The 15,673-nt window shown below is 41.3% G+C and overlaps 1 protein-coding gene across 4 annotated transcripts in view; it reads left to right on the top strand.

Annotated features, from left to right (window-relative positions):
- The window catches only part of SDK1 (sidekick cell adhesion molecule 1), a 378,509-nt gene that overhangs the window by 262,974 nt on the left and 99,862 nt on the right, over positions 1-15,673 (top strand). For all 4 annotated transcript variants that reach the window (XM_085074532.1, XM_085074531.1, XM_085074533.1 and 1 more), the window contains 3 exons: positions 3,247-3,428; positions 10,983-11,098; positions 14,095-14,287. In XM_085074532.1, the coding sequence (XP_084930658.1) occupies positions 3,247-3,428; positions 10,983-11,098; positions 14,095-14,287 (491 nt within the window). The remainder of the gene's footprint in view (positions 1-3,246; positions 3,429-10,982; positions 11,099-14,094; positions 14,288-15,673) is intronic.

The raw sequence follows: 15,673 nt of genomic DNA, 5'->3' as shown, positions 1-15,673 counted from the left end.
CTGGTTTGTTAAACATGAGAAAACATGACTCTTCAAGAGGTCACAAGGGTGCAGCCACTTAAATTCTGCCCTGTCTGTCCTAGAGGGTCTGTGGGCTCCATCAGCTGCTCCCAGTGGAGACTCACAGCATCCTTTTATTCCACTTTTGAAGGGAAGTGAAGCACCAACTAATACAAGTGTCCACATGGGAAGCTGGTACAGTGCACTCTATGCAGATGTATGTTTGCTTATTACAAGCTCAGCTCTCTGCTCAAAAGGTTAATTAAATTTATCAAAGACACAACAGGGCCTCTGCCTATGGAGGAGCAACAAAAGAATCAATAAACTTCAGGTTTGTGCCAAACAAAATGGAGAGAGGCAATGACAGGTCAGATGCTTCATGGCAGACTTTGGTTTGGTTTTGAAAATCAGCCAGTTGAATAAGATTATTTCAGCCCTGTCTGTATTTATTAATGAGAAACACATTCAGGCAGGTAGCTGGGAATCCTGAATACATCCAATCTGGCTGCTTACACAGGATTCATTGTGTTGGGAAGGGTGTTGCCACACTGAGAGACTTTGCAGAGCATTTCCCTTAGGTAATTTTTTGGGACTGTTTTCACTCCTACCCAATTCCACTACAGCTTACTGCTCATTTGGCATCCTCCATATCCTGCAGTGCTAGCAGCCAGCTAGGGCCACACCTCTAGTGAGGGAGGCATTATCTAAATTAGAGATTTTGTGGGAAACTCCCAGCCACTGACATATTTCCAAGTGATGGCTACAGCCTCCTGTGGGCAGGCTGCTGACATTTTTAATATAGTATCCTCCAGAAGTGTAAAAGATAACTAAATGCTACAGTTTGAATGCCAACATCCTGTTCATGCTGAGCTCCTGCTTTCGCTGGCATGGATGGAAAGGCTTTTGTCATGTTAAGAGTGTTGGTGAGCTCCCAAAATAGCTCTGGAAAGTTCCCTGTGTCTGCAGGCAGAGCTAAGTCTGTTCATCTCCTTGTCACCTGCACAGAGCCTGTTGACAGTGGTGAGTTCCTTGTGCAAGGTTTTGGGGCTGGGCTCGGTTTGAGAGCTGTGCCAGCCATCAGTGGGGAGAGGTTTAACCTCTGCCTGCAGACAGAACCTTGTCCTGAGCCCTGGGTACTCACTGGCACAGGGTGCAAACGTTGTCTGTACAATTCATCCCTTCAAGCTGCTCTGCTTAGTGCTAGGATTAGTTCCTGAGGTATTCCCAGTGTCTCTTTCCCACTCTCAGCATTAAGTCCTTTAAAAAGCAACCCCATAGCCTCCTACTTCTGGCAATCTGTGCTGTTTTCTCTATATAGCCTTTCCAGTAAATGTTCAACTTTGGTATTTTCTGCAGTATTTATCTGCATAATTGATCCCTGACCTTGCTGTAACATCTCTTTCCATTTTAATAGTGATCATATTCATTACTCTCATTCTGTGAACATTTTTGGTGTCTCCCTGCTTTGTCTTGACAACGGAGCACAGAAACCATTTATTCAACAGGAATTTAAGATTATCACATAAAAGCAGGACTGTCCCAGGTAATAAACCAGGCTATTCTTCCAAGTAAATGGTGTAGTCACAGCAATATGCACTGAAGAACAGTGCTCCTGCACTGATTTCTGCAGAATTAGGGTACAGCAGAGTGAAAAGCACCATGCATCCCAGAGAAGCTCAAGGCATGCAAGATGCTAAACTGATGGAACACCTGATCTTTAAAAGTGAAGGTGCACTGCACAAGTCATGTGGAGTATCCATCAAAGTTCCTGGTGAGAAAAATCATGAAGACATGACATTTCTGAACTGGCCTCCATCCTCTGCCCTTTTTCTCACTGCCAGGATTGCATTTAGGGGTCTGCCCTGCTAACAGCAGAACAGATTAAATCACAGAGCACTTACACCTTGGCTCCTGGGCAGGAGGCAAAACATGGCTGCATAAGAACTGACTTGCCAGGGAGCACACAGCCTGTGCAGGAGGTGAGAGGGAGGAAGGAAGGGCAAGGCATTCAATAAACTCAGCTGAGGGCTGCTATTTCTTTATTTCCATTTCTAGTTCATAAATGGAATCACACCAGTGTAGCATTACAAATATTAAGTGTGCTAAAGGATGGTCAGGCTAGCAGCAGAAAATAGAGGTGTTGTCAGTGATTAAGAACTGAGCTCTTTATAGAAAGACTTTAGAACCAAAATCTCTGGCTGAAACACGTGAAGTTCTCTAGTCATAAACATTGCACCAATATGACTTAGATGAATTTAAACTTTTGGTGATTAGAGTGAAGCAAAGGATAGATAAGAGTGTATAAAAGTTGGGTGGTGAATAAAAATACAAATGTTTCCATATTTGTCTTTTTCATGGAATAGTAATGTCTTGTGTCCCTTATTTGGCCTCTGTTTTTCTGATTTTTGTGAATTAGCATCTTGTGAGCATCCACTGTACCACTTTCCTAAAGGCAGGAAAACAAACAGTATTATTCACATTCACAGAATTGCAAGGTTTGTTTGTTTTCTATAATTTAGTTCTTCTCTGTAGTTTGTTGGCCCGAAGAGACACATCAAAGGGGTTCTGTTTTCTGGAATACAGTTTTTACATGGGAAAATATCCTCAGTGTTTCAGCTTCTCATGTCTCAGCAGATAGAGTTTCAGGATATTTACCACCCCTATGTGTTTGACACAGCACTTCTCCTGGAATTCCAGTTCTTACCCAACCCTTCATTCTCAACTGTATTCCATCCTTTTTTTAATTATTCTGTGAAGTAAATTCTGTTGGAAGCCAGGGATGCCAATGGCTGATTCCAGAAGGTCAGAGCCCTCTGAGCTCTTCTTTTTCACATTTCAGAAGTGAAGGAAAAAAAACCTTTCCCAGGCTGATTTACAGCAGCACTCTGATAAAAATCACATCTGGGCTATTTTTTTGTACTAAATCACAGCTTTTACTAGACAAGCCCCATTTAAAAAGCTGTAATTTTTCTGCAACCATAAAACAGGATAAAATACCCGTTTTGTTTAGCCCTGAGCCTGTAATCTCAGCGAGATCAGATTATAAATACTATAGCAGTCAAACATGATATGGTCTTATCAGGACTTGCTATGTTCCTCCTGATTATTTTTCATTATTCTTGCTAAAATTCTGCTGTAAAACTTTGCATATTGCCTCTTCACAAAGGAAGCTATCTTGCCAGTCAGGATATTTTCTCTAATTGATACCATCTAATTAACCAGCTAATTTTTCTCCCCATCTGGTAGGTATCGCCTGGCCGGCCTCCCAGGAGAGTACCAATACAAGAACATCACCAGTGCAGAAATCAACTACTGTTTGGTGAAAGACCTGATCATTTGGACCCAGTATGAAATCCAGGTGGCATCTTACAATGGAGCTGGGCTGGGAGCCTTCAGCAGGCCTGTGACAGAGTACACCTTGCAGGGAGGTGAGCAAACCACACCAAGATCTGCTTTATCATCCCAGGCTCTGGCAGGGTTTCCTCAGGGGATGTGCTGTCTGGCAGTTCCACCTAACAGCCTGGGAAATCAATGGTCACTTCAGTCAAATTTGATGGACAGCTCGGAGCAGGAATCACCTGCAAATTTAAAATGCCTGAGCAGAGTCCCTGCTCTGTCTCTGTTGTAGGAAAAGCTGTGAGTGAGGTCAAAAATTATCTGTTTCTGCTGACCCTGGTGGTGACGTGTTGCCACACTTGCAGGTCAGAGTCAGCTGCAGCAGAAGTAATAAATAGAAATGCTGATGAGAGCTGGGGTCCTGGGGAATGGATTTATGGGACCTGTGACAGGCAGGGGCTGAGGTTACTCTGCCAGGAGAGTTAGAGAAAATATGGCAGGGAATTGGTTTTATCATGGCCAAGCCTTGCAAGATGCTGCATATGCAATTTAGGAGACAGAGTAAACCAGCTGCATTGGTTCTGATAGTCACAGAACACCTTGTTTTAGAAATATGGAATAAATTGTAGGGAAATCTTAGGGAGAGAAATACAGCCTGTGGAGAAGCTTTCAGAAATGGTGCAGACACTTGCAAAGGGGAAGATAAAATGATCTTTAAAGCCCTGATTTTTATGCTACAGCTCCTCCACACTTTTCTAAGTGCTTTAAGAAGAGTATAAATTACAGCAACAAAAGGATATGTAATTACTTTTTACAGCCAGTGTAAGGCATGTTTACACCTCTAGATTGGTATAAAAATCTGTAGGATAATTAAGTGCCAGGTCCTTAAGGCTTCCATATATTCCCATAATTGCAGGGTTGTGCTGGATGCTGAGCACTGGACAGTGCATGGGCTCTACTTCATTGGTCATAAAACAATTACACTGTTTTAAAAACTTGCAGATTTACAGTGCATCAGTTAACTTTCAATCAGGGAAGAATAAGTGGTTGTTTGTTAATTGTTACTAGGAGTACATTATAACATGATTAGATACAGTCTGAGGTGTAGGGAGATCTTTAGGAAAAGATTATTCATATGCAACACTAATTAACCACAACAACTAGAGAAAGAGCTATCTGTATTTTGTCTTAGGGCATGTAAAGCCTCATAGTTTAGAGGAGCCCAGGCACACTCAACCTCATTCTAGAAGTATTTATAGCAGACCTTGAAATGTTTTTCTTAAAGTCTTCTCCTTGCAGCCAGGATTAATGTTTTCTATCCCACTAAAGACCCAAGCTCTGCAGAGAATTGGTTTGCACACAGAATTTGAATCCCTTTTGTGATTATGCTTGTAATTCATTACCTTGTTTATTTGCACATTTGAAGCTATCATAGCACCTTAACCTTCCATCTATTAAGGCTCAGGTTTGGACTTCACACTCTTTTTCCTTAAACCCTGTAATTGACTCTAATTTCCCTTGATATTATGTGCAGTTATTATCATCCTTTATTGATTGGCTGTCTGTTGTCATTTATAAGGGTATAAATCCTCTGTTATAAATTAGGTGTAGTCAGTCCTGCATTCATGTTAATCAGCAAGAGTGTTTAGACTGCAGGCCAACCTGCAATGGCCTCTTTGTCTTTATGTAATTCCTCAGTGCTGGGTAGACATAGAAGAAAAATTGGATATTTCTGATTTATGTCATGTTGGTGTTTGCTAAATAATACAAATATTTCATATTGGTATTTGCTAATAGCTGTTAATAACTACTTCATGGATGTTACCGTCTCCTAATGAACCTTGCTGGGTTCACCAAAGGCATATGTCCTGTATTAAAAAATTTGGAGCCTTTTTACATTTAGAGCTGAAAGGGGAGTCTGGTTGGTATAAATATAATTTGAAACTGGATTAATATCCAGTCTCTATAGGTAAAGCGCTGCTGTCCAAATCTCTGTTCCTTTATGTTTACTGCAGTTGGGAAAAGACAGGAAAGTCCAGTGACTGTTTCTTGCTCCAGAATGTCCTTCCCAAACCAAACCAGCAGGAGTAAGAAAAAGCCACGTGTAAAACTGCCTTGTAAATCATATTCTGATTTTAATACGAGCAGAGATAAATGTCAAAGACACACACTCCCATCCATCCCCCTCTCCTACCACTACACCAGCACAGCCTCTGCTCTGACGTGCATTAAATGATGTGAGCTGGGCTGGCAAGAACCTGTCTGTCTGCAGATGAAAAATACCTGCAACACCTCATACTAATCAAGTGTGCAGTGCAGCCAGAGCCTGGCAGGAAATGAACCCCGGGAGCAGATCAACCCATTGGCAGGAGCACATCAGCATATTGGCACCTTTGTCATAGGGGATATTGACTGGCCATATAAGCTGTGGATTTATACCAGGAGCTAGTCTATTAATCCCTTATTAGTCCTCTGGCATTGCTTTAGCCACTGAAAACTAATCAGCTGCTCCAAGCTCCTCGAAAATCACCACCTTCCAGAAGGCAGCCAAGCTCAGGAGGCGCTGAGGGATCTCAGCTTGGAGGGAACTGGTGCATAATGTCAGCGAGATAAAATGTCAGAGAGACTTACTGGCAGAGCACTGAACATCCCAGCACGAGGGTCAGACAGGTTGACTGTCTCTAAAATCTTGAAAGGCTTTTCAGAGTGATATTCAGCCTAATCCTTTGATGCTCTGTATATATAGGTCTTTCTTCATCAGAGTTTCTCCAGCTGTTCCTTGCTTTGATGTTACTTTTCACAGGGATTTGTGCCAGCCTTCTGCATAGGGCACTTTGACTTATTTAAACAGTGTCCTGCAGGACTTCTCATTGCCATATGAAAACCTGAAGTTTCCCAGTACCTTTTCATTTGAGAATAGCTCTGTGAAGGTATAAACATCTTCCTGTGGTGACAATATTGTCCCTGCTCTGTACTCTTGCAAGTGTTTACATTTTCCTGGAGGTTGATTTGATAAAGCAGCAGCTCCCATCCCTTACTTTAAAAGGTCTGTCCCTTTTATCTCACTACTGTGAATATTCCTGAACTTCTCTCTCTTTGAAAAACTTCCCTCATGGGAGGTTTTAGGCAGGGCAAGTTTTACAGTGGAGACATTGCCGTTCCATCAGCCTCTTCATTGACATTAACCCACTTCTGTTTCTGCTTTTAATGCCATTTTTTTCTTCTAATGCATATCCCAAAAACTACTTTTATGTCCCAAAGTTCACAGATCTCAACATGTAGTTCAATGATATTTTGTTTTCTCTTCTGTACTGTCCATGGGCACCTTGCCAGGCCAGGAAAGTCTGAGCAAAAGCCCTTCCTGAATAAAAGTGTGGGACAGTCACCAGACCAGCAAGTCTTGATGGTGTGGAGAGAAGGATAAAAGCAAGAGGAATCTGTTCAGCCAGGTCCAAAGCAGCTTCTTCCTCAGGCAATAGGAGATGAATGAGAGAAATATATATCACTGAGGTAGAAGAGCCAGAGGAAACCCAGTTAACTGAAAGCTTCCTGCTTTATGTAGGAAATAATCTTGAAAAAGGAATCTCTGAATGCCGAGTGTCCTCCACAACCATTCACTTTTATCTCAGTGAAAAGACATTTTCCTTAGTTTTTCCTTGGGCTTTCTTGGCAAAAATATCTTAAAGGTCTTAGTTCACTTCCTTTGGTGAACCTCCCAGTGGCCTTGGAGCACCCATGGCTGTTTGGGTCCAGCTGCTCCTGTGCAGAAGCAGGGTGGAGTTGGGGTGACTGGATTTTTATATGGCTTAGGTGTCATTTCCCATCTTCTGCTTTTATTTTATTTTTAAATGATTTCACAGGATGGTGAAATTAGCAGTTGTCTCTGTGAAGCCCCCAGCCCCCAGCTCTTAATAAAGAAATCAAATCTTGTCTGTGTGACAGACATGCAAGAAAGGCAGGAGGTGTTTCCCCACTGCAAGAAGCCAAACTCCTCAGCTAGTGCCAAATCTCACAGTGCTGAATTTCAGAATTCAGATTCTCAGATGTGTAGAGTCACAGACACCACTTTTCCTACGCACTGCAGCTCAGAGCACAGCCCAGAGCACCAGCTGGGAGCAGAGGGAAGAGGCTTCCCAGGAGGAATTACAAGAATCCACATCCCCACTGCTCCCATGGGATGTGCAGCTCAGCACCTCAAGGAACAACCAAATCCTCACACAGAGGAAAACCTGCAGTTCCACAAGCCTGCCTGAGACAGGGAAGCTGCAACCTCAAAAGTCAAGAGCTGCAGAGGAGCCTTTTTTCCAAGGCTGTGTTGAAGATCTATATTTAGGAGCAGGAGTGTGGCTGTTAGAAACTTTGCAGGATTTACATGCTATTTGCACGTGGCTGGAGACAGAATAATTACATGTACACATGCTTAACCTCAGTGCCTTCTCTTCTCTCCATTATCTTGTCAGTGAAACCCTTTTAATGGTTTTTATCTCGAGTGCTTCCATGACCTTTTCTACTTGGAATGCTGTGCATTAACCCCCAGTCCTGGGGCTGAGCTCTCTGTAGATTTCCAACCACATGAACTTTCTCAGGGGGAAAGGAACAGTTGGTTGTGTCTGACCAGTTTGATCTGCAGTTCTGAGATGACTTCCAGATGGATCTCCACTGTGAGATGGCTTTGGAGTGCTTGGCAATGTGATGAAGTACAGGTTTGAACACTGGGAGTGTAAATACTTGGGGATTACTCTTGAAACACCTGTTTGACATGGGCAGCTTCTGTACAGCTTGACAACAAATTTGTAGGAAGAGGACAGATATCTGCTAAATTAGAAAATCCTCTGTGCAGACAGTCACAGCTTCAGTAAGTTACTCTCTGTGATCTTGGAAAAGTATTTGAGTTTTGGAGTGGCCAAAGGTCAGTTCTGATTTAGCTTCCCTCAAACTTCTTTTCTTTTTTAAATGCAGAACTGCACAGATACCCAAGGAAGTCTTTAATATCAGGACATAAAAGGAGAATTTTATACTGGCACTTTGAAGTAAATTTGAGATTATAATGCCAGTATTTTACTGATTAAAAATATAAAAATGTATTACATTATGTCTTCTGCAGTATAATTAAGCTTATGCATATCAGATGGACCATGTTCTTTCCATCTTTTAAATGCATTAATTGAGATGCTGATGTTGATTTTTCAATAAAGATGTCCAAGGAGGAATTGGGATATAAATCATGATTTCCAGCATTCTGAAGGTTTTATGCTTTCTGCTCATAATTTTTATCATTTTTCATATTGCAGCAGGTACTTTCTCTGCTATGATCATATATTCTTGTTTCAGAAAATTATCTCCTAATGAACAAAAAATATTTCCCTTTTTAAAAGAAATAACTAAAGCATTTGGTTATCCACATTCCTAAAACTGTAGCAAACCTATCCTCAAATGTTTGCCTGAGCTTTTTTAAGGACTGTAAGGACCACAAATGAAAACTTGGAGCTTGATGATATTCAGCTGATTTAGCCTTCCTGACAGGAGGAGATTAATCTATCAGTGATATCCTGGTGATTTTGTGATAACAAACTAATATGAAGACCTGTAATACAATTTTCTTCTGCAGTAACAAATCTCTGACAGTTACAATATCTGAATATGCAAATACGCAGCAAAGTGAGAATTTTGACTTCTAAAAAATTTTATGCATGTTAACTATTAATTATACAAGGTGTTGCACACAAAAGCAGATTCAAATATATCTTGTGGCTCTCATAATAAACAGTTTCATCCAGAACATGAATAAGAAAAAATGCATTTAGTGGGGGACGGTAGCCAAAGCAACCCATTATGACTGTAGAGCAACTTTAATATTTATGACTGTATCTCAGGATGATTTGGTGAATCTCTTAACTACAAAAAACTTTATGATGTCTACAGGTCATTCAGATAATAGTATAACCTTCCAAAAGCACACAGGGAATTATGATACATGGCAGGAAGTAGGGCCTGGATTGTAATGAAAATTTAGAGTACTATCAGATAAACTCTGCTTCCAGGACTCAATAATTATGCACAGTTCATAAATTGTGACATCAAGTTTTAAATTGGGGCAAGAAAGTTCTGACTAATACACAGCTACTGAGGTTAAAAAAGTGTGCAGAGTGAAGTTGTGGAGCCATGGCAGAACCTTCAGGGAATTTCAGTGACAGAGGGCATGGGAGTGGATGTTCTTGTCATTTCAAACCTGACATCTTTGAGGATTTCTCCATTTCTCTGTGTTGGTATTTCTGGGCTGTGGATATCTCTGATAAGTGTGCACTGCCCTGTCTGCACCAGTCAAGAATAATGTTCCTTTATGTCTCTTCCAAACAAATACACCTTTTGGTGGAAAAGGGGGCAGTTTTGCATTTTTGAACTCCTTTTCTTCGTTTCTTCTCCACACAAAGACTCATCTTCCAAAGAGTAGTTTGAAACTTTAACAGTTTCTGCCCTGTTTTTGAAAAGTGTGGAGGAAACCACCATTTCTCAGTGGGAATTGTGGATATTCCTTAGAAGCACAGATCGTTGGGCTTTGGTAGAAATTTTCCCTTGGAAGCAGAAGGAACAAAGCCTTCCAGGCTTCAAAACCACTTGTGGATAGCTCCTCTTTCACAGAATACAAATGCACATGGCTGTCAATAGTAATATTTTTGAAGCATTATTAAGTTTATTTTATAGGATTTAAAGTGTCTTAGTCCATATTTTTTGCACTCAGATAGCAGTTTTCTTCTTAAAATTACTATAAGCTTGATAATTTCAGAAAAATAGACCTGTCTATTAATATTCTTTCCTCTGAGAACCATCGAAATGACATCTCAAAGCAGTAAGTTGAGGAAATTGCTGGGAATGAGATGTTATATTAAATGGTGAAATATTCAAGTGCTATTTTGCTTGTTTGAAGGCAGCATGCCTTTGTGTTCCATGCTTTCTTTTGTATTGAGAAAACATCTGTCTAATTAAATCCTTGGCATAAAATGTTTATGCAACTTTTAGTAGATTAGGGGATGTATTGGCTCAGGATATATAAAATCAATTCAATATACATGAATGCATATCATATCAAGATAAAATGAGAACATCTCCCAATTCCCAAGAAAAATCTTCATTGCATGTGATATGACTGGTCCTAATTCTTTAAGCAGCAGTAAATAATAAACAGATGCTGTTGCCAGATTATAATTCACAATTAGAACCTTAATTGTGCGAACTCCGTGTTTTGTTGTCTGATCTGGGGAATTGAGCAGCATTAGAGGGCTCAAGAAATTTCTCTCAGAAACTCTTCATTCTCTGTGCACTCATGGATAACTGAAAGAGCTGTGCTCACCTGTCCTTCCATGGCTCCTGCCTCAAGTCTTTCTGAGAAAATCATCTGCAGGGTAATAAAGCTGCAGAAACCATTTCTTCTCCTCCCCTTGAAGGAATCTCCGATGCAGGATGAGAAATTAACCCAATTACCCAGCTTTCCAAATCACTGCTGTTTCACAGGAAGTGCATCCCTCTCCCAAGGTTGTTATTACTCTGTGACTCGCGAGTGACACTCAGTGCATTCCGTGTTCATTTTTCTCTTTTTTCTCCTCATTCTCTCTCCACTCTGTTTTATTTTGTTCCCTCTCTGGGAGCAGTGCCCACAGCTCCACCTCAGAACGTTCAGGTTGAAGCCGTGAATTCCACAACCATCCAGTTCCTCTGGAACCCTCCACCCCAGCAGTTCATCAACGGCATTAACCAAGGGTACAAGGTGAGTAGAAACTTCATGTCTGTCTTGACAGTCCTAGTACAAACCAGAATTTCAGCCTGATAATCTCTGAATCTCCAAAGTGATGCTGTGCTTTCAGGTAAATCAATCACAGGTAAAATAAAGAGAGAAGTGAGGAGTTGTTGCTCCTAACTTGGAGCAACCTGATCTTCTGGAAGGAATCCCTGCAGGACATGGCAGGGGTTAGAACTAGGTGATCTTCAAGGTCACTTCCAACCCAACCGTTCTATGATTGTAATATTTGCAATTTATGTCAGATCTGAAAAGGGAATGTGTCATAGCCTAGAAGTCCTTATGCCTTTGTCATTTTGCTGGAGAGTTTCCAAAGCCGGAAAGCAATTCTATGGCGGTTTGGAAAGTTACCACAGGAGACATGTCATTGTGCCACTGAAAACCAACCTTAAGGTTTATGCTAATGCAGAATGACCATTCATTTCACTGGGAACCACAGCATCACACTAAATATTTTCCTTGGCTTTCCAACTGCGATGATTTGGGGCATTGGAGGATTTATTTATCAGGAAATACCTGTTAGAGTGCACAGAGCAGAGAGTGCTGCACAGAGCAGAGAGTGCTCCACAGAGCAGTGGAGTGTTTGCTGAGGAACTGGGTGGGGTGGTTTGTTCCTGCTCCACAGAGCCTCCAGCAGTGGTTCAGCAGTCAAGGCATCACAAATGAAGGGCTTAAAAACGTTCATGGAAAGAGCAAAGAGAAGTTTTTTAGGAATCACAGAGCAGGAGAAGAGAAGACAGGTGTGTTTTATGATTTGAGTGTTGGGTGAAGGTGCCTGGAGTGGGCTGATGAGGATGTGTAGGTCAGAAGACAAGTTGGGAATGAAGGGATTGTATGTGGATTTGAGATGTTTCAGAAGACTTGATCCTTCTCTAGAAATGTCCCAAATTGACTGAGAAGCTGAGACAGACAGAGATATGCATGGGAATTTTGGTATTTTTGCCTAAACCAATGCATTTCTCCTAAAGCCCAGCAGTGGTTTGAGAATGCCACTGCTGAAGAGCTAAATCCATGGAGATGAGTGTTTGCTTGTGGCAGAGACAGAATCAGCTCTCAAGGCTCAGTGGCTGACAGTGCTACAGCACAATACCATGAAACCTCAACAGAAATAGCACTTGGCTTCTGCTCACACTCTGGAGAATAAAAACACTTTTGGGGTTCAGTGGACTGCAGTGCATTAGCATTTTCTGGTTCAGGTCCAAGCACAGTGAGCCCAGATTTGCAAAAGTTTTATTTCCGATTTTCATTCTCTGTTGTATTCAGAGTTTCAGTTCTAAGGATGTTTCATCTCATTGCATGGCTACCTCTGATTTATGTTTCCATTTCTTCAGCAATGGTATCAAATAAGTGAAATTGTAATTTGTATCTGTCAGTGGCCAATGAAAACTTCTGAAATTATCAAAATTTCTGTTTCTTTGGATTTCTTTGATTGCAGTAGATTGCCTCAGCTTTACCATCCTGTTTCTCCCAGGGGTTGTGAATTGCAGTACAAAGACTGTGTGAGATCATTTCCGTCCCTTATTTCTATAAAGTAGCTTTGTGTATGATTTATAATTTTCTAGTAGTCAAAGCTAGGCCTTTGCCTTTCTTAAGGATTAAACCCATTTTTTCCTTTAACTGGAAAAATTGTTCACCTGTATTTTCTGCACATTTCCTCACGAACATGCAATGAAATGCACTCAAAAAAGAGTTCAGTCCTCCAAAGTTATAAATGCCAATTGGAATCCACAGAGGTGATTTAGAAAAGAAAATAAAACTTACTATCCTCTTCAACCGTTTTACATTTTTATTTTTACTTTGAAATTTATTTGCATTTCAATAAGTTGTAAAGTGCACCTCCTCAAATATGAAATATTCCTAACAAAATTACTCCTAATAGTCCCCTAACTGTGCTTTCTGATTATCAGAGACTCCAGACATTGGCAAAATGTGTCAAATATGGCTTATTAATTTCAGGTATCTATTCATGTTTATGAGCCTGAAATCAATACAAGTGGGACGATTTACACAGATACTGAGTCAGGCCTGGAATTTTAACACTCTCCTGTAAGCCACACGATAAGGATTTTTGGACAAAATAAAAATTTCATAAACAGTTTCAAACTTTACACCCCTAAGCCTTTAAGGCGATTTCAAAAATTGTTTCAAAATTTCAAAGTCATTTGCCAAAAAATGAATTTTTTAAGCCCTCATTTAGGTGCCTGCATATGAGGTATTGCTCTCTCAGAGATATTGATCTCCCAGAACATCCACTGAGATGAATGAAACCTGGAAGACTGAGCTCCTCGGACAAGCACCCTATTTTAAATGCATGAAAATGTCTCTAGGAGTCTAACTTTTGGGACTCAGGTGTTTGAAAATTGTAGTAATCATCTTTACAACCATTTTCTATTCTTTCTGTAGTTCCAGAAGTGCTTGAATCATTCACGGTGTGGATGTCCCCAGTCCACTGAGCCTTGTGATGCTCCCAGCCTGTGGGGCAGGGCTGCTCCCTGGGGTGCTCTAGGAGGGCAAGGAGGGATTGTGTATCCCCATTTCTCTCCTCTGATCCCAACAACCTCCCCAGACTGTGAGATCTTTAAAGAAAATAAGATAAAGCATTCCTGTCAGAGTAGCACTGCAAGTACTCTCCTTCCTTCAGCTTCCTTTCAGCAGCAGAGCCTGGCCAGGCTGACGAGACAAAAGGCTCATGTCATCTGAATAATAATTTGCCATAATTTTGGCATTGCTCAGTAGCAGCCAGGGAGAGTTGCAATATTGGTGTTCCCCATCAGCAGCGAGCGTTACAGACATCCCTGCAGGATCTCAGTGCTGCATCCATCTGTTCGGCATCAGAGCTGACAGGAGTTTAACAGCACTGCTTGGTTCTTTGCAATCACATTAAGATGGTTTTGGCAGCCAGGCACACTCTGATTCCAAACAGACACAACTTCTGATGAGAGCTCATCCATGTTTGAATTCCCCAGCTCCTGGCGTGGCCGGTGGATGCTCCGGAGAGTGTCACCATGGTCACCATCGCGCCGGATTTCCATGGCGTGCACAGCGGCTGCATCACCAACCTGAAGAAGTTCACCAGCTACTACACCTCGGTGCTGTGCTTCACCACGCCGGGGGATGGTCCTCGCAGCCCTCCCCAGCTCCTGCGCACCCTGGAAGACAGTGAGTGCCCCTGTTTTTCAATCTCTCTGCTTAGAATTTGGCCTCAGCTTCACAGTCACTCTGCAGTTTCTTCTCAGGTTACCTTGTATCACAGGAAAACCTCAGCTGGTTTTCTATGGGTGTTCTTTTAGGCTGTGACAAATATTTGATTTTTTTTTCGTTATGGACTAAACCTGGATGAATTTTTTTACATTGATGATGAGCTGAAAGCTCCATAATCTGGTTCAGCCAACATACTGTCAATGTCTGTGAATCCTTGTGCTCTTAAATCCATGTTCAGGAACCCAAACAAATATTAATTGATCTTCTGAGGAACTGAGCACTGGAACTTCCTGTGGAGGTCAATGTTTAATTTATGATTGTTTCCTGCTGTTATTCAATATATTGAAAATGTCTGTATCTATATTATATTGCAAGTGTTTGGGTAAAAGAACCAGGATCACAACAAGTGATCTTTCATTCTGAAAAACTGGAGGCAGGATGAAATAAAATGAGCTGGATGGTCTCTCATATTAATTATTTCCTGCATCAGAAAATGGTTTGGTCTCTGTGGCCTTGAAAGTGTTTTCTCAAGACATATTTGGAACTTCTGAGGGCAGTGTGTGTCTGATGCAGATAAATTGCAGTGGCCCTCATGGCTGACTGTGTCCACAGTGATCTTGGCTCTGGCCAGTGCTTCAGGAGCATCATAAACACTGCTGCACATTTGCAGGTTCAAACCAGAATAAAAAGTGTCTAATTCATCCATTAAGATATTGTTTTTAGAAATACTACTCTGCCTTAATAGGGATCTTTTAGGTTAGCCAGTGTTCCCGTAAAGAAGAATCCGATTGTCATTAACATTCACAAGAGTGAGGCTCCCAGTGCTAATCCAATTTTTCATGAGACACCTTTGAAGGAACCTGAAGAAAATTACTTTCCCATGGATTTTCCTGTTGTGGTTAGTCTACTCCATGGAGATCAAGTTTTAGACTTGAACCAGAGATAAAAATTTAAGTACCAGAAATCTGTGAGAGCCACTGATCTGAGCTCCAGCTTGTGTGTCTGGGGTGAAAGCAAAAGCAACATGCATTAGGTTCCTGTGTGCACTATCAGCTTTTTTGGCCAATTTCCTAAGGAAACAAAGCTTTAGCCAGTGATAGTTTGTAAATGGGTTTGTCTGTTGTGTTCATCTGTGTTCTCCCTCCAAGCACTGTTGAACCCTGTGGTTAACCTCAGTGAGTGCAGAAGGGTAAGAAACCAAAGATACAAAACTCCTTGGATTTCACAAATATTAAACAGCTGGGAAGAAGAAAGAGACTATTAATGCTTCTGTTGAAGGAAAGGCTGCAGAAATGAGCATTAAATACTTTCCACAAAGTGGGAGAAGAGGCAGAGTCATTGCTC

This window comes from Lichenostomus cassidix, chromosome 14 (genome assembly GCF_008360975.1).
Source record: "Lichenostomus cassidix isolate B80296 chromosome 14, HeHo_3.0, whole genome shotgun sequence".
NCBI classification, from domain to species: Eukaryota; Metazoa; Chordata; class Aves; order Passeriformes; family Meliphagidae; genus Lichenostomus; species Lichenostomus cassidix.
This window is presented reverse-complemented; position numbering and strand designations above follow the sequence as displayed.